General features: G+C 54.6%; 1 protein-coding gene across 1 annotated transcript; it reads right to left on the bottom strand.

Moving 5' to 3' along the window:
- Nucleotides 1–656: 656 nt before the first annotated feature.
- On the bottom strand, nt 657–14,093 carry EDA2R (ectodysplasin A2 receptor). Its single transcript, XM_002189351.5, has 9 exons — nt 13,890–14,093; nt 8,783–8,891; nt 7,954–8,132; nt 7,117–7,202; nt 6,776–6,940; nt 6,157–6,303; nt 5,544–6,022; nt 5,262–5,310; nt 657–4,873 (listed from the first exon to the last, which is right to left on the bottom strand). Exons 2-9 carry the CDS (start codon nt 8,867–8,869, stop codon nt 4,578–4,580), a joined length of 1,488 nt encoding a protein of 495 aa, XP_002189387.2. The 5' UTR covers nt 8,870–8,891; nt 13,890–14,093; the 3' UTR covers nt 657–4,577.
- Between the last annotated feature and the right edge of the window lie 7,221 nt (nt 14,094–21,314).

Below are 21,314 nucleotides of genomic sequence, written 5' to 3'. Positions count from 1 at the left end.
CTGCCCTGTGGTGTGACAGAGGCAGCCAGGGCTGCAGACACCTCACTGCATGGGGATCCTCAGGCAGGATGCAGCACTGCAAACACTCGTAGAGCCTGCCAGAGTTTGGGCAAGTATCATAGCTTTAATTAGAACAGAAAACACCATTCATGCTAATAATTATTTTAAACATACCAGTATAAGGGCATGAATAGGCTTACACAAGCCTGTAATTACTGAGCTTAAACAGCAGCTGCTCCTCAGCAAAGCTTTGGGAATGGGAGACCCTTGGGCATTGTTGAGGGATCTCTGCCTCCCCCTGCGTCTCATTGGCCATGCAGTGAACCACACCTGAGACTTGGCCACTCGGGAGAATGTTAAACCCATGTAAAACCTAAAGCTGATGCCTGTGGTGGGGGCAGGCCCTGAGAGGACAGGCCCAGGAGCTCGGCCACCCCACCCAGCACCACCAGCTCCAGCCCCTCCTGCCTGTTCCCACACTGGGATGAGGCTGACGCCCTGGGCTGCTGCAGCATCCCTCTGACAGCACTGCCTGCCCTGCCAGACGGGACCTTCCAGCCCCCCTGGCCCCTGCAGCATCAGCCCCCACAGGCAGGCGGGCAGGGGCCCCGCAGCAATGCCGAGGGGAATCAAAACTCACCAAATGCCACCGTGTATGGCTCCAAAATTTATTGAACTACAAACACACATCACTCAAGAGCACCAGGTCTGGAGGAATGTGAGGGACCAACCCCCTTCCATTAACAGCGGGCAGGAGCTTCAGCTTCTGCTTGATTTGAACACAGACAACACCCCAAACCCAATAGAAACAATGCTACAGCAGAATTACAACGATAATGGCACAGAATTTACAAAAATATAAATAACCTATTCGTAACCTTAAAGAAAAATAACATCTACCATAAAATACAACAGGTAGTCCCTTGGGTAAACCATGGCTACAGAAATGTAGTGATTATTTTTTTAAAAAAGCACCAGAGTCTGAAGTATTAAATAATCCAACACAGAGGGGGTACCTTCCCCCAACACTTGCAGACTCCTCCAAGAAGTGTGACCAGATCAGTAACACTAAGTTTTCTTCAGTATTGCCTATTTCTGTAAAAGCACATTGAAGGGACAGCTCTCACAAGGCCCCTGTTCAGGAACAACACCCGAGGGATGTTCACCAATTGTTCACCAGAATAAACACTTTAACAACAGTGAAGTATGTGCCTATTTTAAGTCTATGCTTAAGAGCTTCCCAGAACAGGGCTGGATTTAAACTTATCATACAAATTCCTCTGCAAATCAGACTTCCAGGCAAGACTGGTGTGGAAACCAATCACTTGTTTAAAAAAAACCCCATTGCACTGGAGTGTTTCCACTGTTCAGTCCTAGCTCAAGTTTGCACAGATTTTAGAGTTATTTCATTTCTTTCACCGCTCTGTGAGCCATGCCAGCTTGGCATAAATGGCTTCCTGAGGCTGTGACATGAGATCCAGCACTACAGGAATTTCCCTACCTTACATTCTACGTACTATGTTGAAAATACTATTAAAAAGCAAAAGTCAAGTATCAAGTCCATTGGTTCCCCAGTGAAGCAGGTCCCTGCTCAGGGATCACTGTTGTTCTGATGTCTGAGTCACAGCATTATCCCTGTTTTTGAGGCTCTCATGGTTCCCTGAGGGCTCTGGCTGGGCTCGAGGCAGCCTGGCCAAGGGGTCTTAGGGTGGGCTAAAGGCTACCTGTTGAACTTTTGGCCCTTGTAAACACAGCTGGTTTTGTCACTGCAGCTGAAGGAAGGTGCCTGCCATGAGCACAGCGAGTGGGGAGCTGGGGGAGCCTCACTGCTGGAGTGCCATGTCCTGCAATGCTCCTGTGCAGTGCCCAGCCCTGCTGGAGCACCAGCCAGTGTGACCTGCACCACGTGTGGAGCTCTGAGGGGAAACCCAGAACAGGCCAAACACACATAAACATTCCTGCCAGCCAGTGCTGGGCAGCACAGCCTGGGCCTGAGGGGCAGCACCAGAGGGGCAGGAGCTGTGGCATGGCACACACGACCCTACAGACCCTGTATGGCATGGCCCGTACCCACACCCCCGATGCGCTGCACCCTCATGGCACGGGGTGAGTTTTGACCATAAGTAATATTGCTCAGACATCAAACAATTGAAAAATAAGTTTACCTTAAAAGCTATCAAGAAAATGAGGTTGATTTCTTTATAAAAGTGATAAAAAATCTCAAACAAATGAAGTAAAGCCTCACTTCATTTGCCTGGCCCAGAGCTCCCCTGGCACACCTATGGACTGGCCCAGCATGTGAAGAAATTTGCAGCACATGCCTGTGCACTGTCCCCATCATCCACAGCTCCAATTTAACAGCCCATCCTGCCCATCTCTTGCTCCTGGCACTGCCATGTGACAGGGGTGGGCTGGCTCTGCCATCCTGCCACTGCTCTGTGCACTCCAAGTGACCACACGCTGGTGGCACTGGTGACACAGGAACACACAGGGCAAGCTGCCCAGTCCAGCTCCAACTTCAAAGCCAGGGACAGCAAGCTAAGCTGTAGGGAGGCTCTTACTCAGAGGCAGTGGGTGAAGTTATTTTCCTTCCCACTGGAAGTGACTATGTCCACAGAGGGATTAAATATTTATTGGATTTTGTGAGGTGATTAAACCCAGCACTCTCCCTGCCACAGAAAAGCCTCAAACAGGAAATCCCTGGCCCCAGGCTGTGTGTGCTATAGCAACACTCCCTAACAGGCCAAGAGTGCAGCAAGAGTCTGACTAATCCTGGCCCCATGATGGCTCAAAGTTCAACGCTGTAGGTCTTGGAGAGCAAAGAGCAATAAAACGACCTTGACTGTGGAAGAAACAAGCAGTGAGGGAAAGTACCAGGTCCAGCTCAAACTGCCCATGCCTTTGCTTATCTGAGCACATCCTGGGTGTGTTCAAGCCCCAACATCTTTAAACAAGGAAAGGAAACACCAGCAGCTATTACTCCCCGAGGTGTGGGGGAAGTCTGCCTTCCTAGAAGGGTATCTGCTTCTTTGAGGTCCTGTGGTCAGATAAAGAATTCTTTGGGCTCAGCCGAGGGGCCTGGGTGGGGCCAGCAGGCAGGGTAACAGTGCCACTTGCTGGTGACCACCACACCACCGGCTTGGGCTGAGACCCCGGTGACAGGCAGGACAGCAGAGAGCATCGGCAGGCAGTGAGGGACAAAGCAAGTGCCACCAGCTCGGCCCCAGTGATGCTGTCTCGGGACAGCCAGGGTGACACCACATCACAGAACATCCTGAGTTGGAAGGGACCACAAAGATCACAGGGTCTAACTCTTCAGTGAATGGCCCGTGTAGAGGGATCGAAGCCACAGCCCTGCCAGCAGCTGCTCTGCCCCTGACCCCGAGTGCCTGCCCGCCCCCGTGCTGCTGTGCCCCGCTCAGGAACGTGCTCCTGCAGCCCCACTCCTGTCCAGGGCCACCAGCAGAGCCCCAGAGGCCAGGGCACAGAGAACACCCCAGCTGCCTGCAGCCCCCAGGTTCAGGCACAACACTGAAATTGGGGCGACTGGCGACATCAAGACCATGGCAAGTTATGACAAATCCCCCAGGATGAAATACCAAGTAGAAGGGTGTGTCCCCCTTCCCAGTAGCAACTCCCAGGAATGAGAAATCAGGCCATTTTTAGGCAGGGAAAAAAAAAAAAAAAGAAAACTATTATTTTAAAAGAGGAGGAGCTTCTGGAGGAGCTGCTGCTGTGGCTGGCACAGGAATGTCACTGCTGCCTGTGACCACAGCCACAGCCCCCAGCTGCCACCCGCGGTGCAGTGTCCCTGCCCCTGACACCCTGTGCCACCACAGGCAGTTTGCAAAGCCTTGGAGGTGATGGGCAGTGAACAGCCACGGGCTGGGGTGAGCCAGCACCTGCCCGTGGCAAACAGCCACAGCCCAGTGAGGGCTTAAGTCAGCTCATCCTGGGAGTCAGTCTGAAACTCACGCCAGGATGTGACACTGCACCACAAATGGGCACGAGAGGATGGTGCCAGGGTGGCACAGAGGTACAAAGGCTGGAGCCCGGCACATCGGCCATGGCCAGGGCCTCCGCCAAGGAAATCGCAGCACAGAGGGAGAGAAGCAACTGAAAAGTAAACTGAGAAAGTGGGAACTGGCACCCAGGAAAGCAGAGCACGGGCCAGAGGAAGGATAGGAAAGCTGGAATGGAAGGGAGGAGATGGCTGGGCTCATAGGAGGGCACTGCCCATGGACACTGAGCCCCATGGCAACAGTGGGGCAGGACAGGGCTCACTGCAGAGCCAGGGCACCACAGCACAGCAACTGACAGAGAAGGGTGTCACAGCTAGAGAAAAACCAGTCTCTGGAGGGGCCTGAGCAAGCCCTCCCCCATGGAGCAGGGAAAAGCACAGCTGTGCTTCCTGAACCCCTGTGCAGAGACACCCCTGTCATGTCCATTCCATGATGCACAGACCACCTCTGTGTGCTCCTGCCATGCACACCAGGGAGGTCGTGTGACTGCAGGCCACTGGATGTTCTCTCACAGGAGCAACAGTGCATGGAGCTTCCTGCCTCCCTCGGTGTGCCCTAGCGCTGGCGGTCCGGCGCGGGGCTGAGCGTGAAGTGGTCGCAGAGCAGGAGCAAGGCGTCGAAGCGCTGGAGCCGCTGCAGCGCCTGCGCCAGCAGCGGGACAGTGACTGCGGCTCCCGCGTAGGTGAAGTGTGCCACCAGCTGCTCAAACCCCGAAATCCGCCCCAGCAACTGGGGCATGAGCCCCAGCTCCAGGGCCACGTGGCTGAAGTTCTTCACACCGTTCAAGGAAGGGTCCAACAAGAAGGCAAGAGACTGCACCAAGGAATGGGGCAGCTCTGCTAGCGGGAGACCTGGGGGCAGCAACACAGCGGAGCTGGGTTAGTGTTCATCCTAGCCAAACAGGAAAAGGGCAAAGAGAACAGCCAGCCTCCAGCCTCAGGCCCTGCTGAACAGGTGAAAGGCCACCCTGCCAGGGAAGATATCTCCTCCAACATCACTTTTAGAGCTCAGCAACATGGAGCTGACTCAGTCCCGGGGAAGCTGGTAACTGGTGACCTGCCCACAGGCTACTCAAGGCAGCATCACAGAAAATATACCCTGTGGACCAGCACCAAAAGCCACAAGTCAGGTAAGTCCCTGGTGGGGACATGATGGGCTCCTGGAGGAGCTCCCTTCCAAGAACCTGCCTCTGATATGCCCGTACTTGGAGTCCAAAGGTGAGACTGGAAGGCCACTTACCACTGGCTGTGCTGCTGATCTGAGTCACCAGGCTCTGGGCATCATCCACCTGGTGAGACAAAGACCCCAGGGTTGGTGGCAGTCTGCTAAGAACAGCAATGCCTGGCTCTGCTCCCAGGGCCTTCACAGGGGCTCAGGGAATGGCGCTTCCCCCCGAGCCTTACCACCCCATATTAACATAGCTCAGTCCATGTTCCTACCCCATGTCGAGCCCAGCCTCTGTGCCTGAGCCTTGGGCAACTGGCAATAGTTCTGAGGAGTGATAAGGCAGGAGGAACTTACCGGCTGCTCCCCTGGTGGGATTTCAGCCATGGGCAAGTGATGAGCCCCCTCCTGCACCCCACCACCGCTCTCTGCTGGAATCCTCTTCACAGCCCGGCTTGCTGCGTCCTCCAGCCGCTCACCACCCACAAATTCCGCCTGGGTGGAGAACTTTTGGAGGTCCAGCTCAGTGCACTCCACGGGTGCATGCGGCCACTTGTGCTGCATCTCGGAGGCACAGGAGGAGAGGGGGGCCAGGGCCTCCACCGTGCCCGGCCGGCCCTGCCTGGGTGTGGGGGGCGGCAGGACCCCGTCCAGGCAGTCGCCATGGCCCGAGGCCCGGATGAGGGGCTGGCTTTCCAGGAGGCTCCTGCCCAGCTGGGCCTTGGAGGCAGTGCTGGCTGCCATGGCTGGTGGCAAGTCCATCTCTGGCTGGAGAGAGGGGAGCTGGAGACCCACGGCTTCCCCGTCAGAAATGAACTGCACCGCTTCCACGGGGCCTAGAACCAGAAACCAGCACGCATCAGTGAAGCTCACCCTCCAGCTCCATCCTTCAGTCTCTCATCCTGGCACCATGTGAGCTGGAGCCCAGCACCACCCTCCCTTCCCCTGGGAAGGCAGCAAGAGCAGGTACCTTCTGCCTGCCTGTAGCAAGGGCTCAAATTCTTCACACCCAGGCAGCAGGGTCCAGACATCTGCTCCTCACACAGGAACCTGCCAGGTGCTGCTGCAGTTGGGAACGTTGCTCGCTGGCCCGAGAAGTTCTGAGTCCTCAGGAAGACTTGGAGGATAGAGAAGGAGCAGCCTGAGCAAAGGTTTGGCTCAGTTCCCTAGCATGTCCTCAGCCCTGTGGTATGTCTGCCAGCGAGGAGCTGGGAGCCCAGCAGCTCCCTGGCATGCTGCTGGATGCCGTCCTGCCCCAACCCTGGCCACCACTCCTACAGCCCTCTTCATTCTGCAGCAAAGAGCCACTCAACCAGAAAAACTTCAGAAGGGAGGATTGCCAGTTCTGACTGTGAAATGACTTCCTCCTCCTCCTCCTCATGGCCCTAAGGAGGAGGGAGGCTCCTCCGTGTCACTGAGCAGGTAAAGCACACGAGAGGTCCTGCAGGCATGAGAAGCAGGATGAGGTGTCTATTCTGAGCTGAGGAACAGCTGGGTCGCTGTGCTGTGAATTCAGCAGTGCTCTATACAGCAAGAATAGCCCACAGGCACAGGTGAATGGCACAGCAGGGAGGACAGCACCAACTCACCTCTCTGGCACTGGCTTTTCCAGAATCGCTTGCAGTAGATGATGGAAAGTGCCAGAAGCACCAGGACGATGATGACCAGGGCACTGCTGGTCAGTGCAAGGAGGGCTGTGTCCTGGGGTGGTACAGTAGGGACAGCGACCCTCACCAGGTTTGTTCTGGACCGACCTGCAAACATCATCCACAAAGCGCTGGAGCCAATCTCCAAGGCTTGGACCACCCCTTCCCTGCCCATCCCTCCTCACATGCTATGACCGTGCCTCCTCCAGCAGGGCTGCGGCTCCCCTGTGCCCACGTCACCTCTCCCAACCCCAGCAGCACCCCAGCAGCGTGGGGACACCTACACTGTGGCTCGGAGGATGGTGTCTGCTTGGTGCAGGGGATGCACTCCCATTCCAGCTGCCCGCTGAGCCGCGCCTTCCGGTAAAACCTGTGAACAGAGCACGCAGGCTCAGCACTGCCTGGCCCCACCAGCTCCCAGCACCCTGGCTGTGCAGCCAGCTGTGCCACCTACCCCACAGCAGAGGGGCACAGCTGACCCTGCACTCTTGCCTGGCTGGCAACAGGCTGGAGCCACACCACACCTACTTGTTCATGTCTAGACGTTTGTTAAGAAGCAACATCTCTCCAACAGCCCCCCCTCCCCTCCCCTCCCCTCCGCCCCCACATCTGCTGAAGTGAATTTTAATGGTTAATAGCTCCCTACAGGGCTGGGAACACCCCAGCTACAGCTCAGTCTGAGAAGAGACTCATACACTGGAGCCCATTGCTGGCTAGAGGTGTCTGCAGCACCTGGGCTTGGCACGGGCTGTCTGTATGCAGCCATTTCATTTCAGTAAACCCTTAAACCCCTCTTTGGGGACTAGTAACCATAGTGGTCTACAACACTTCATCTTCCAGGGCTCAGCCACCCTGGTGTCTACAGAACAGCGAGTCTGGAAGTTTTCTTTCACAGCTCGTTTACGTGAGCCTTCACTTTTCCTCCTCTGGAGCTACAACAGGACCCACCAGATGGGTCTGACTTCTATGTCATTAGCAGTGTCCTCGCAGAGACATCCCTGGCCCACCAGGCTCCTCTTAGGTCCCACCTGGGACCATGGGTGGCCTCAGGTGAAGGCCCCTGTGCCCAGCCCCTCCCTGCCTGCCCCAGGTGTGGCTGTGGTGGCCGTGCTCCCGCTCACCCCGGCAGGCACTCCCCGCAGACGGCGTCGGCCGTGGCGGTGCAGTTGGACTTCTGCAGGCGGTTGATGAGGGCGCAGGACAGGCAGGGCTTGCAGCCGTGATGTCCCCAGCGGTCCTTGAACTTCCTGGGAGGGCAGGCCACGCACTGCGCGTCCCCGCCGCTGCCGTCGCCGCAGTCCTGCAAGGCACGAGGTTGGGGGCACGGCTGTGGTGAGGGCTGCCATGGGTTCCAGATGGTTCTGAGGGAAACAGTGTCCCTTCTTTGGGGGCAAAGGGCCACCGTGCATGGGGGGTGCTCAGAACCCAGCTGAGAGCAGCCACCAGCAGTGCAGCTCCCAGGAGACACTCGGTGACCCCGTCTGCTGCCCAGCTGGGGTCCCTGGGTGTTGGAGAGCTGCAGCAGCACCACAGCCCAGGAGGCACCACCAGGGGAACCCTGCTGCCTGCCATTAATCCAAGCCTCCCACCACTGAGGCCAGGCTGGGACCCCCTGCAGCAGGGTCCTGCTGGCACCCATCCATGTGCAGCCCAGCCATGCAGTGTGACCTTGCTTGGAGCAACAGAGCAGAGGAAATTCAGACTTCCACCAGCAAAAAAGGAAATTAAGTTGCTCCTTGTGCTGCCTTAAATCCCTCACCACCTCCTGCTTCCTCTGTCTCACCCTGCTACCAGGGTAAGTGAAACAATCCACCATCCCATTCTACCAAGCCTCAGCTCTTCCCAACATGCTGGGACCTAAGATCATCTTTCTGAAGAGAGGCTGGCAGAGGATTAACCCAGCTGTGCCACCCATGACGATTTCTGCTCCTTACAGAGAAGTCAATTTACCTTGGAAAGCTCCTGCCCGGGCATGCACTTTCTGCAGGGGACACATTTCTTCTGGTCATCCAGGTACTCACTCTCTTGGCAGGCCATTGTGCTGAAGAGGAGAGGGGAGCTTGGGGACGAGAGGAAGAGAAGGCAGAGTGATCAAAGCCAGCCCTAACACATTTGGGATGAGCAGAGTGCCCATCTCTGGGCCATCTCCACCTGGCCAGGACAGCAGCCAACACTGCTGAGCACTGTGGGTGGGACTTGGGCAGGAGGTAATTCCTGGCTCCTTCCACATGGCTCTATCAGTCCCAGACTTCCCAGCAAGGCTGGTGATGAGCTGCCACATTCTGTTGTCATCTCACAGCCTCACAATGCAGCAAATGAAATTTTAGTCACAGTATTGAAGTACTGACCACTAACTGCTCAGGTCACCAGTGGATTCTGCCAGCCCCAGCCATGGCTCTGGGTACCAGAGACGATCAGTAGAGAGCTTGGTGCCAAGCAAAGGCTCAACAAAGCCCCGGAAAAGGCTCAGCAAAGCCCCAGCTTCAGGATCCAGCAGCCCAGCTCTGGCCAACGAGGCCAGTGTGACAGCACCAAATGCTGGTGGCTGATGTGTCCCTGGCAGAACAGGACACATGGCTCCACACACACTCTACACCCCCAACAGAAAGGGACACACACACCCACACACCTGTGGTCTGCTGTGTGCCAGCAGAACAAGTTCCCACCTCCCTCTGAAACACCCTCCAGAGCCTGCCCGAGGTGCATTAATGGCTCAGCAGAAGGTGAGCCCAGAACCAGCCCAGGAGCCACAGGGCCACACTGTCAGTAAAGGTGGCTCAAAGGGCAGCACAGAACCAGCATCTCAATCAGAGCAAGCAATTGAGATTGAAGCTGCAAAACTGAGCAATTTATTTGACGTTTTGGGGCTGCCTGATTATTTCTGCAGATTCTAGATGGCTTCTTCCCATGATGACAGGGAATAAATAAAATCCACTTTCACTAGTCCAATCTCCACTTTGCCCTTCCTATTACCTTATGCAGAAAAATCAGGAGAGAAACTGTTCAACCTGCCTTGAGACCAAGTTCTCAACACCCATGAGGAATAGTGAACACCTTTTGAAGGAAACAGCCTGAACTGCCTAGGAGAACCAGAGCTGTCCTCTGGGAGGGAAGCTTGGCCAGATGTCTGGCCCTGCAAGGCTCTTGCAGCAGTGGGGAGATCATCTACAGGGCCCCCAACACCTCCTGTACAACTCCTTCCCCTCCCACAGCAGCATTCCTCTGCAGGCTTTTTCTGCCTCCTCTGCCTAATCCCACCACTCCCTGCCGGTGCCTTTTGGAAGCGGACACTTGGCTGGGCTCGGGATTCATGGGAGATGAGGTCTGCCCAGGCGAGCACAGCACATGAGTCACCCTCCCTCACGCAGCTCCTGCTCGCAGCACATGGCTGATACAGGATCAGCAGCCAAGAGGAGCTGAAGGGACTAAATCTGTCTTGCAAGCACCTCGGGAGGGGCACGGGCACAGCTTAGACCTAGCATGAAGGTTCCTGACACCAGGGAATCAAAGATTTGGCACCATCTCAGAAGGTGGTGATCCCAGTGTCTCTGTCCCAGGAGATGCACAGGGTTTGGTGTCAGGGTTCAGCTACAGGTTGAGCGCAGGAGGGAAAACAAAAAGCACAGAGCCAGGTCCCAGATGAATGAAACACAATTCCTTTTGGGGGGCTGGCACACTGGGCAGGTGTCACCCAGCTCACAAGTCCTTTTGGGGGGCTGGCAAACTGGGCAGGTGTCACCCACCTCACAACTCCTTTTGTGGGGCTGGCACACCGGGCAGGTGTCACCCAGCTCACAATTCCTTTTGGGGGGCTGGCACACCGGGCAGGTGTCACCCAGCTCACAACTCCTTTTGGGGGGGTTGGCACACTGGGCAGGTGTCACTCAGCTCACAACTCCTTTTGGGGGGCTGGCACACTGAGCAGGTGTCACCCAGTTCACAACTACTTTTGGGGGGCTGGCACACTGGGCAGGTGTCTCCCAGCTCACAGCTCCTTTGGGGGGCTGGCACACCGGGCAGGTGTCACCCAACTGCTTCAGAATGACCAGCAGGTCAGGGGCCTGGAGTTTGGTTCAGGCTTTTGCCCCTGATAACAGCACAAGATGAATGAAACAGAATTGCAGGCATCAGGAAAGGAACCCAGATACCAGAGTATGGAAAGGGCTGATTTTTACCTGCTCTTCAAAGTGTTGTAATGCAAGGAAAAAAGCACAGGTGAAAAAAACTTCACAAAACCAAAAACCCCAAACCAGCACAGTTTTTGGTGAAGCTATCCTGTGAACACAACTTTGCCACTTTTTCTCATATATGTACAGAATTTCACAGCCTTTCCAAGGGCCTGCAGCTGAGACAATGCCCTCAAAGCCCCCGTCCCATAAGAACCCGGTTTAAAGCAGTTTGCCAAATACAGAAAGTTACACAGGCCAAAGGAATCCTGTGTCAGAGCTGCTCCAAGCACAAGGACGTCTGCCAGGATGATGGAATCACTCAAGATGGGGAGACAGCCATACCCAAAGTGCCAGCAGGATACTGGGCACAGGGCAGGTCTGCTGCTGCTCAAGTGTAACAATATAGGGAACCAACGTTTGGTTGAATATCAGGCATGAAATTCAAAGCTGGGGGATCTTTGTACTTCTTATTTCAACACGACCAGACCCAAGACTTTTGATTTGTACATGGAAGACACATCTAAACCACCTGGCACTGCCCTGGTATGGCAGCAACCTTGGATCACCTAATTTTTGACTGAAACAACTGCTCTTACTGAGGCTAAAGGAAAATCCAAAACCAACAACTCCCACCTCTTTGGGAACCACATAGTGTCCCCCTGACATTTCCAGGGCTACACATTGTATCTGCCACAAGAGAATATAAAGGTGACACAGTAACCATGAGTATACATGGGGCACAGTACCGATGTACTCGGAGGTTGAGGGGAAGAAGAATCTCCTGGCACCAGTCCCAGATGTATGAGATCTAACTTAAAAACATCTCTGATTTGTTTTAAGAACTATTTTATTGCCTTAAAGAGACATCCTGCCTATGCAGGAGATCAGAATGGGCTCTCTGCACTGCATCAGCCCTTAAGATACCAAAGCCATGAGCTGGTGAATGAGTTTCACTGCATGAGATGAAATGGTTCCAGCAGAGCCACAGCATGAGCTGCAGTTCATCCACCCTGTGACAAAACTACAGCTCAGCCATTGTATTTTCTCTGTGAAAGTGTAATTAAAAAAAAAATTAGACTGTATTGAATACAATCTATTTCTTTTGTGTGCAGCTAAAGGATTCTGGGAGGAAAACAAGGATGAGGAAAATAAGAAGTGAAAAGGTACAAAATGAAAGCAATCAGTGAAACCTTCAGTGCTGCTGATTCTCCCCATCTGCCCAGCAGGTACTGGGGCAGAGGGGACTGGCAGGGATGCAGGCAGGCCAGGAGGAGATGGGGTGGGGGCTGGTCCCACCTCAGCCACGGACCCTGTCCCCTCCAGCCATGGGTCTCTGCCTGTCTGGGACAGGAGGTGCCCAGACCCACCCTCAGGGGCTCAGACACCCACACCCCAGCAGTGGCTCTTCCATGTCACCACATGAGCCAGCACACACACTACAGACTTCTACTGTGCTGCAGGACTGACTGGCACAGCCAGGCAGCACCATACCTCAAGATGAGACACTTGTATATATTGGAACCTAAGAACAAAGAGCTGAAATCCTAAATAAGAGCTGCAAGTGAAAAGCAGGGGAAAAAATGCTATCTGGAAAGTATGAGTGCATGCCTCATGGTTGGCCACAGTCAGCTCCAGCTCCTGCTCAGCCATTCCCTCACTCTGGTCCAGGCAGTGTCTCCTCATCTCCTCGCGCTACAAACTATGCTGGGAGAACCTTTGCAGCAGTGGGACTCCAGTGGGCAAAGGGCTCCTGACAGAAGCAAAAAAGGTGGAATCTGAGGCTTTCCACGTGGCTTGGAAATCAGCAGGTTTCCCAAACGAGATTCTAAGAACACAACTGCCTACTGATTGTTTTATCTGGGGACCTGTATTTGCTTGATGCTCGAGTGGGAGAGAAGTGCTCCGGGCTGCTGTCACCCCTCTTTAGCGCACAGCAGGAGTCCCCAGGCCACAATGCCCACTTTCTGGCGATTTTTGCCAAGTTAGGGCTGCCTTACCTTCGAAACCCACACTTTGCCTTACCAGGTATCTCAAGCAACACCTCCAAAGCGCCTATCAACTTGCATAAAACTTTGGATTTCCGTCTGGTTTTTGCCTCACATTTAATTCTTAGTAACTTTCACTATCTTCCTACAATAATCAGGGAACCACCGTACGGAGACCATGGCGTCCAACTGTTCAACTGTTCCCACAGCGCTGCTCAGGCCACCACTAATCCACGTCCCCAAGTGCCGCATCCACGCGTCCATTAAATCTCCCCAAACGGTGACTTCATCACTGCCTGTGGCGGGGACAGAAATTTTTTGGGGAAAAACTTGCTCCTAATATACAACCTAAGCCTAGCGACCCCCGCATCTGGCAGCTGCTCGTTTCTGCAGACAGCCGAGGCGAGGCTGGCGGCGGGACGGGTGCGGGGGCAGCGCCCACGCGGGTGCCGGCCGTGGGCGCGCCCCGGCGAGCGCCGGCCCGGCTCGCCCACCGCCCCCGCAGCCCGGGCAGCCCCCGCGGCCCCGCCGGCGCCCCCCGCCGCCCTCTCGGGGAAGGCGGCAGCGTGCCGGGATATGCCCGGGCACGTCCCGGCCAGGGGCTCCGCCGCGGCACGGCCGTCCCGCATCTCCCCCCGGCATCCCCCGGCTCCGCTCTCCGCATCCCCCGCACCCACCGCTCCGGTACCGCCTGGCCCGGTACCGCCGGCGGTCAGAGGTGATCACGGAGCCGGCTACAGCCCACGTGTACCGCTGTCGCTGCGTTACCGGGAGCGGAACCCGCCGCAGGTCCCGCCGGTCCCCCCGACCCCACAACCTCCTCCGCCCGGCGGTGACACCAGCACCGGGGAGGACCGGGACCGCCGAGAACGGGCGGGCAGGTGCGCGACCCCCGCGGATTACCTGTCTCGGTGCTAGCGGCACGGCACGGCACGGACCGGGACCGGCAGGGCGGTGGGACCGGGAGACACGGCGCGGACGCGGAGCCGGACCGGCACCGCACCACGAGTGACTCGGCGGCCCCGCGTGGAGCGGAGCGGGTCGGAACCCGTCCCGTCCCGGGCACCGGGAGTGCCCCGCGCCCCGCCCCGCAGCCCCATTGGCGGCGGCGCCGCCGGGGCGGGGCGAGACCGGCAGCGGCGCCGGCGGGGGCGGTGGGGACCGGCAGCGGCGCCGGGAGCGGAGCTCCGCGCCGAGGGGAGCCTGGGCACAGCAATGCCAGCGCGTCCCGCTGCCACCGGCCGGGGGGACACTAGGGACCCCCCGGGATTGCGGGACCTTGTTCCCGAAGATCCGGGGTTGTCCGGCACCTCGGGGGCGGGCTGGAGGCTGAAGGAGCCCCGGGCCGGCCGTTGGGGAACACGTACCTGGAAGGAATAAACTCCCGGGGTCCGAGTGCCACGCACAGTGTGTGTGTGCTGTGTACTGTGGGTGTGCAGAGTGTGTATCCACATACAGTGTGTGTGCGCTGTGTACTGTGGGTGTGCAGAGTGTGTATCCACGCACAGTGTGTGTGTGCTGTGTACTGTGGGTGTGCAGAGTGTGTATCCACGCACAGTGTGTGTATCCACGCACAGTGTGTGTGTGCTGTGTGCTGTAGGTGTGCAGAGTGTGTATCCACGCACAGTGTGTGTACACTGTGTACTGTGGGTGTGCAGAGTGTGTATGGTTTGTGTGGGCAGCACACACCGGCCCAAGGCCCAAGAACAATCCTTCTCCCAGGATCAGCATTAACATCTCTCAGCACTTGCCGTGACTCACCCGCAGTCCCTGGGTGGTTTTGGGGAGCCGCAGTGTTATCCCAAGATTGCTGTGCAATGACTTATTGGACCACAGTGTGAACCAAACTGGCGTGTGGAACTGAACCGCCTGTGCAGGGCAGTTAAATTTCCCAGTGACAGCCCTTAGCGCTCCCCCTTCAGTGTGCTGTCCCCCCTCAGTCCTGACCCAGGCCCACAACAGGACCCTGCTGCCTTTCCGCCTCCTTTCCCATTGCCTTCCCATCCTCCACGAGGGGCAGGATGGGCAGTCAGTGCTGCTCATTTCTGTGCCCTGGTCCTTACTGGTTGCTGTACCAGGATGAGTACCTGAACTGTGTTTGGGTTTAAACCTATTATTGTGGGGAATGCTCCCCATTTCTCTCTCTTTCCTTTCAAACTTCAAGTGTTCTCATTCCAGCCAATGCCTTTAGAGAACTCTCCTCAGCTGCCCACTGTCGCTGTGGAGCAGCTTCAACAGAAGCCAGACTGTCAAGTTGGAATAACTGAAAGGATTTAATGAAATTCTGTTGAGGAGTCAACTTCACAAAATTATCATGGTTGGAAAAAGCCTTTAAGAACATCGAGTCCAAATGTTCACCACTAAACTGTGTCCCCAGGTGCCACTCCACACTCCTTTTGAACACCTCCAGGGAAAGTGATTCCATCAGTGCCTTGGGCAACGTCTGCCTGGCCTCTTTTCAGGGAAGTTTTCCCTCATATCCGACCTGAACCTCCCCTGGTGCAACCTGGGGCTGTTTCCTCTCATCTTGTTGCTGATCCCTGGGATCACCGAGCCTCCCCTGGATGTTGTGTAGAGCCACGAAACCCCCCTGAGCCTCCTTTTCTCCAGGGGGAGCCCCCCCAGCCGCTCCCCATGGGACCTGCGCTCTGTCTCCCTGTTCCCTCACTACCTGGTGGGATTTCTCAGCCCAGCGCTCCAGCCGGTCACTGAGGCGAGCTGGCAGCGAGGGGAGCTCGGAGGAGCCGCTCCGGGCGGTGAGGATGATGATTTCACCGCTCACACGGGCAGGCGGCTCAGCGGGGCCGGTCTGATGCAATCGCCCCATTGCATCACCCACGGCCGCGGGACGGGGGGGCTCCCGTGGGGGGACCCGGGGGACAGAAACACCCGCGGCTGCTGCGGGAGCCTGGCACCGGGGCGGATCCACGGAGCACAGCCCCCTCTGAGTCAGCAGAGGTCACCGGCAGGGTTTCTGCTGGAAGCCGATTGCATCAGAGGGAAGGATTCGCCGGCAGAGCGCCCAGTGCTGGGTGGGCAGGGGCAGAGCTGCCCCAGACCGGGCTCTTAGCGGCTGTTTGCGGTGCTGGTTGCTGGCTTGCGGTCAGTTAGTGGTGGTTTGTGGTTGGTTAGTGGTAGTTCGTGGTGGTTTGTGGCTAGTTAGTGGTAGTTAGTGGTGGTTAGTGGTAATTTGTGATAGGCTAGTGGTGGTTTGTGGTTGGTTAGTGGTGGTTTGTGGTTGGTTAGTGGTGGTTTTTTGGTGGTTTGTGGCTAGTTAGTGGTGGTTAGTGGTAGTTTGTGGTGTTTGTGGTTGGTTAGTGGTGGTTAGTGATAGTTTGTAGTGGTTTGTCTTTAGTTAGTGCTAGTTAGTGGTGGTTTGTGGTTGGTTAGTGGTGGTCCTCACTGAGGTCCTGGGAAGCCACGCTGCTCCTACCAGCCTGAGCCCACCAGCTCTGAGTCTGAGACCAAACCAGGCAGTCCTGCCTAATCCCAGTTCCTGTCTGTTCCAGCCAGTACATCCTGAGGTGGATGTCCTGAGGTGGATTATTTCCCAGCTCAAACAGCACCTCACAGCCACAGCCAGGAGAACATCTGGGAGAGCTGCTAATCCCAGAGGGAGGGATGGCTGTATCAGGTAGAGTGCTGTACAGCCAGCAGATTTGGGGAAGGTGTACAGGCTGAGGTCCTAGAGATGTTAGCTCAGCTTACAGAACTGTGTTCTCGGCTGTCTGGTGTTGTGCTGTGAGCATCTGATATGCTCAGAGTCACATTGTCTCTGTTCAGTTGTAGCTGTGCTGCATAATTAACAGAATTTGCATATTGAGAGTTAGCAAAACCAGGAACTCTGAAGCAGAGATCAGTTTTACAGGTTTTTTACATACTGGAGCGTTCACAACACTAGAGGGCACCGAGACCAGGCAGGAATCAGCCGGGGAGGCGAAGCAGTTTGTGAGCAATCCCCGCACACGCACACACGTGGACACACGGACGTAGAAATATCCTCCACTGGCACAGGAGGATCATGCCCTTAACACACGATGTGGTGCAGAAGTCAGACTCCTCGGAGTGTTTTTCCACGGCATCCTGCGAGGCTGAATCACGGGTGTTTCCATGGGCGCACTCGGGCGGGCAGGCACGGGCAGGACACGGGGCATCCCCGCAGGAGCTGCGGGAAGGGACGGGCCAGCGCTGTTCCAGCACTTTCCCAGAGGGGAATTGTTGTGGGTTTGTTCTGCCAGAGGAATTAAGAGCTCGGGATCTCTGTTGAGCAACTCGGTTGATGCCGCTCGGGCTTCTGCAGAGGCTGCTCCGGTCTGGTGTCAGCAGAGGGCAGTGGGCGATCGCCGGGAGCCTGCCCTAGCCCAGGAACATCGGGAGCTTCCCAAGCTTCGTGTGCGAAGGTCACAGATTCAGTTGTGCCTTGTCCTTTTCTGTTGTTAGACCTAGTTTCATTCGTCCTCTCCTCTCCTCAAAGGAAGGTTTTCTGGTTTCACTTACAGCCACTGACTCCATCTGACTCTTAGGAGACATGTAGCTCCTGTGATGCGGCCAGCACACAGTCCATCCACAGCTGAAAATAATCCAGCCCTGAATGTGTGTGTACATCCTCTGCCAGACATCTGGGATCAGAAATTGGGCTGAAATCCAGCAGTGGCAGGAGCAAACTCCTGCTTGAAGTATGTTCTCAGGATTTAATGCAAACCAACCCTTCTTACCCATCTGGCAACGACTATGGCTGTGGCACAGTTATGGTGTTATTGCACAACTAAATAACATTTCAGCCTTTGCCCAATGAATCTTGCAGAGAACTGTTTCAGGAGGGCAGTCACAGCATGAAAGCAGCTGCAATCAGTGCAATTTTTCAATGTAATGTACTATGATCTTTATGCAACCTTTTGCTCTCACTTGTCCCCACAGCTTCGTTCTGTGCAATTGATCATATTTCTGAATTGATTTTTCAAACTTACTTTCAAATCCTTGCAGGAGCTCCTTCTATATGAGACATAGGGTGTCCAGGGGCCACAGGCATCACTTATCCCTGTTTCCCACTCAAAGCTGAGCTCTGACCTTGCATCCTAATGTTGACCTATGGAAAGTAAGAATAGCAGATTTTTTTTTTTCCCCCACTAAAAAAATTTCTGATCAGAAAAGGCTGCTCATGGCACATGCAACATCTTGACCCGAAGGACACTTTCCAACCTGGTGTGAGAGGAAGCCTGTAGTCACCTCCCACCTATCTCCATACTTATAGCCTTCATTTACAGCTGGGTTATTGTTTGGTGGCCTTTTGTCTTTTCTTGGCAGTGGCAGTGACTTTTCCTGCTGTATTATAAATGAGCAGCCCTGTCCATGAGGCTGTTCCAGGTCATTTTCACAGCACGGTGATCACGGGCACAGGGCAGGCTGCTGTGCTGTGGGGCAGGCAGCTCCAGCACTGCCAGGCTGGGATGTGGGGCTGCAAAGGTAGAAACTGCTTAAAGAGGGGCCAGGCCATAATTTCTCTAGGTGCACACCATGGAGGAAGCCATCATTGTGTAAGTCTGCACTGAAGGACCCAGTGTATTCACAGCTTCAAATATTTCTTGGCCCAAGCTCTTGGAGTGTCCAGGAAAGCTGCTCAGAAATCCAGGCAATGTCACTCTTTGGTATGCTTCCTCCTAGGCTGTTTTTCGTTTGGAAGACAAAAGCAAATCAGATGACTTAATTTCCTCCTGCCTCCAGCATCTTCCCTGTCTGACTTTGATCTCTTTGAACACTTTGGACAGAAGTGTTCTTGCTTCACTCACCTCAGCTTTTCCAAATCCCGCTTTCTCCAGAGGATGAGGTATGTCCATGAGCACAAGCCCAAGATTTCCCAGAACAGGGAGACTTGTGAGGCCCAGCTGAGCAGAGCCCTGTGGGCAGTGTGAGGAGTGTGAGGTGTTTCTGATGAGCCCCAGAGCCCCTGGCATGTTTCCTCAGGGTGGAGGGGAGGGCTGTGCACATCTGCTTGTGCCACACTGGGCCCTGCTGGTGCAGGAGGAAACCGAGGACATCACTTCATTCCTTACAGCCTGCTTTGCCCTTGACTCTCTTGATCTTTCTGAGGCAAGTAGCAAATAAAGCCACAGTGAAAACAAACTATCACAGATTTATGACTTCAGGTTATAATTAGATGGTTCTTTTGTAGCTGCTCGCTCACTTGCAACATTCCTGGCTCCAGGGAGGAGGTAGAAGCAGGTAATAAACACAGAAGTGCTCTCCTGATGGGTGACCCCCTCTGGTCTGGGGAGAGATCCCTCATCCTGTCACCGTTGGCAGCAGGGGGATGAGGTGGGCTGGGCTGCCAGGACCCCGCCAGAGGCCAAAAGGGGTTTCATTCACCACCTTCAGGCAGCTGGTGAATGTCCCTTGGGTCTGGCTCAGCTCCAACTCCAGATTTTCCAGCTTGGTTTGAGCCTGGGCAACAAGTGAGTCACAGCAGGGATCACATGTGATGCCTGCTCTGGCAATGGATACTCCTCAGCCCTCTCTGTAAAAGTCCCTGGCAAGAAGAGCCAGCCCTGATCAGGCTCCTGTCTAAGGAGAAGCATTCCCAGGTATCATAGTCTGTCTTTAGAGTCAGGGAAAAGCAGACAGTCCTTTCAGGTCTGTCCTAGCTGTTACCCTAGCTAGTGAGGATTTCTATTGAATCACAGAACCATTTAGGTTGGAAAAGACCTTTAAGATCATCAAGTCCAACCATTACCCCAGTGCTCACACACACAGTATTACCCTAGATTGTGTGAGGTGCCTTCTGCTGCCTTCTGCTGAGAGCAGGGAGGGTTGGATTCAAACAGGAGGTTCTTCTGCAAAATAAGAAACCCAACAAAACAAGATTTCTTTCCTAGAAGGCCTTAAGTGAAAGTATCCTTTGTCTTTTGCACTGTCCTGCCTGCCACACCAGTTATACATGTGAAAGCAAAATATGTTTTATTCAGGGGCAAAGGAACAATTCCCTGTGTGTACAGCCAGTAACTCCTCTCCATTACCCTGTTGAGTTTGACACTGTGATTCCCCAGCTGTCACCATCATCTGCCATGAATAATTCTCTCTCACACATCACATCAAATATTACTCTTTCTTACATTCCCTTTCCAGTACTGATTTTCTTGTAGGAAAAATCTCTTTGCTCAGGGGGTGTACCTGGATGGTCTGCAGGATGAACTGCTCTCTCTATAAAAGTCCCTTACTCTGACATCCATGGAGGTGTTCAACACCCACTGACCTTTCCACTCAGGGGCAAGATGTTGTGAATGCCAGGGAAGATCTGCCTCTCCTTTGAATTTCTGTTCTTCAGCTGAGCAGAAAGCAGCTAAACCTTCCCTTAAATCCTCTTCCCAAAATGCTCTGTCCATGTGACATCTGTACAATACCAGCAGTTGCAAAAAGAAAAGTGATTTTCAGCTGCATTTACTGACCAATTAAAAAAAAAAAAAAATCAATCTTGTTTAGGATAATCCAGTTTGGGGAGTCTGAGATACTTGTGGTTCATATTTAATGAGCAGATCCTTTTGGCTCACCAGAGGCAAGTTTGAACCTGACTACATCAGTTCCCTTTAACAGGAAAGTAGGGGGATTTGACCCTACTTGACCCAAGTAGGGGGTTTGTAGTGGATGGTCTAAGCCCAGGTTTCTGGCTGTGCATTCAGATCACCTGCTTTCATATTCAGCCTATTTCCCTCTCACTTGCATGTTTTAATCTTCACCTTGTAGCCAAAACAAATTAAATTGATAAATAGAACTTGACCCACTCATTCAGTTATTGGCATGTTTCCTTATTGAAGAAGAGATAAGTGAAAACATAGAACAAATTATGCAGATAAGTATCAGAGAAGTCAAAGCTAATCATACCTCAGCATGTTCATGTGAATCATTGGCACAGAATGCACTCCTGCTGGACTGTGCCAACAAACTTCCACAGGAGTTTCTATCCCTTTTTCTTCTTCTCCACTTCCTCCTTAGGCACAGAATCACAGCAGCTCTGAGGCTGGAGCAGCACTCTGGGATCGTCGAGTCCAGCTGTTCCCCCAGCACTGTCCCATGTCCCCAGGTGCCACGTCCACAAGCCTAAATCCCTCCAGGGATGGGGACTCTGCCACTGCCCTGGGCAGCTGTGCCAGGGCTGGAGAGTCCTTTCTGGAAAGAAATTTTCCCAATATCCAACCTAAACTTCCCCTGGTGCAATTTGAGGCTGTTTTTCCCTTGTCCTGACACCTGTTACCTGGAAAAAGAGGCTGACCCTCACCTGGCTACAGCCTCCTTCAGGGAGCTCCTGTGCCTCCTTTTCTCCAGGCTGAGCACCCCCAG

The sequence above is a fragment of the Taeniopygia guttata genome, chromosome 4A (genome assembly GCF_048771995.1).
Source record: "Taeniopygia guttata chromosome 4A, bTaeGut7.mat, whole genome shotgun sequence".
In the NCBI taxonomy this organism is placed as follows: domain Eukaryota; kingdom Metazoa; phylum Chordata; class Aves; order Passeriformes; family Estrildidae; genus Taeniopygia; species Taeniopygia guttata.
The sequence above is the reverse complement of the archived record's forward strand: the minus strand, read 5'-3'. Positions and strand labels throughout refer to the sequence as shown.

Excerpts from the sequence above, each read along its gene's own strand:
- EDA2R (XM_002189351.5), bottom strand. The coding sequence starts at position 8,869 with ATGGCCTGCCAAGAGAGTGAGTACCTGGATGACCAGAAGAAATGTGTC. Across the intron at positions 6,023-6,156 it reads TTGCTACAGGCAGGCAGAAG|GCCCCGTGGAAGCGGTGCAG; the intron begins GTACCTGCTCTT and ends TTCTGGTTCTAG. Across the intron at positions 5,311-5,543 it reads TCCCACCAGGGGAGCAGCCG|GTGGATGATGCCCAGAGCCT; the intron begins GTAAGTTCCTCC and ends TTGTCTCACCAG.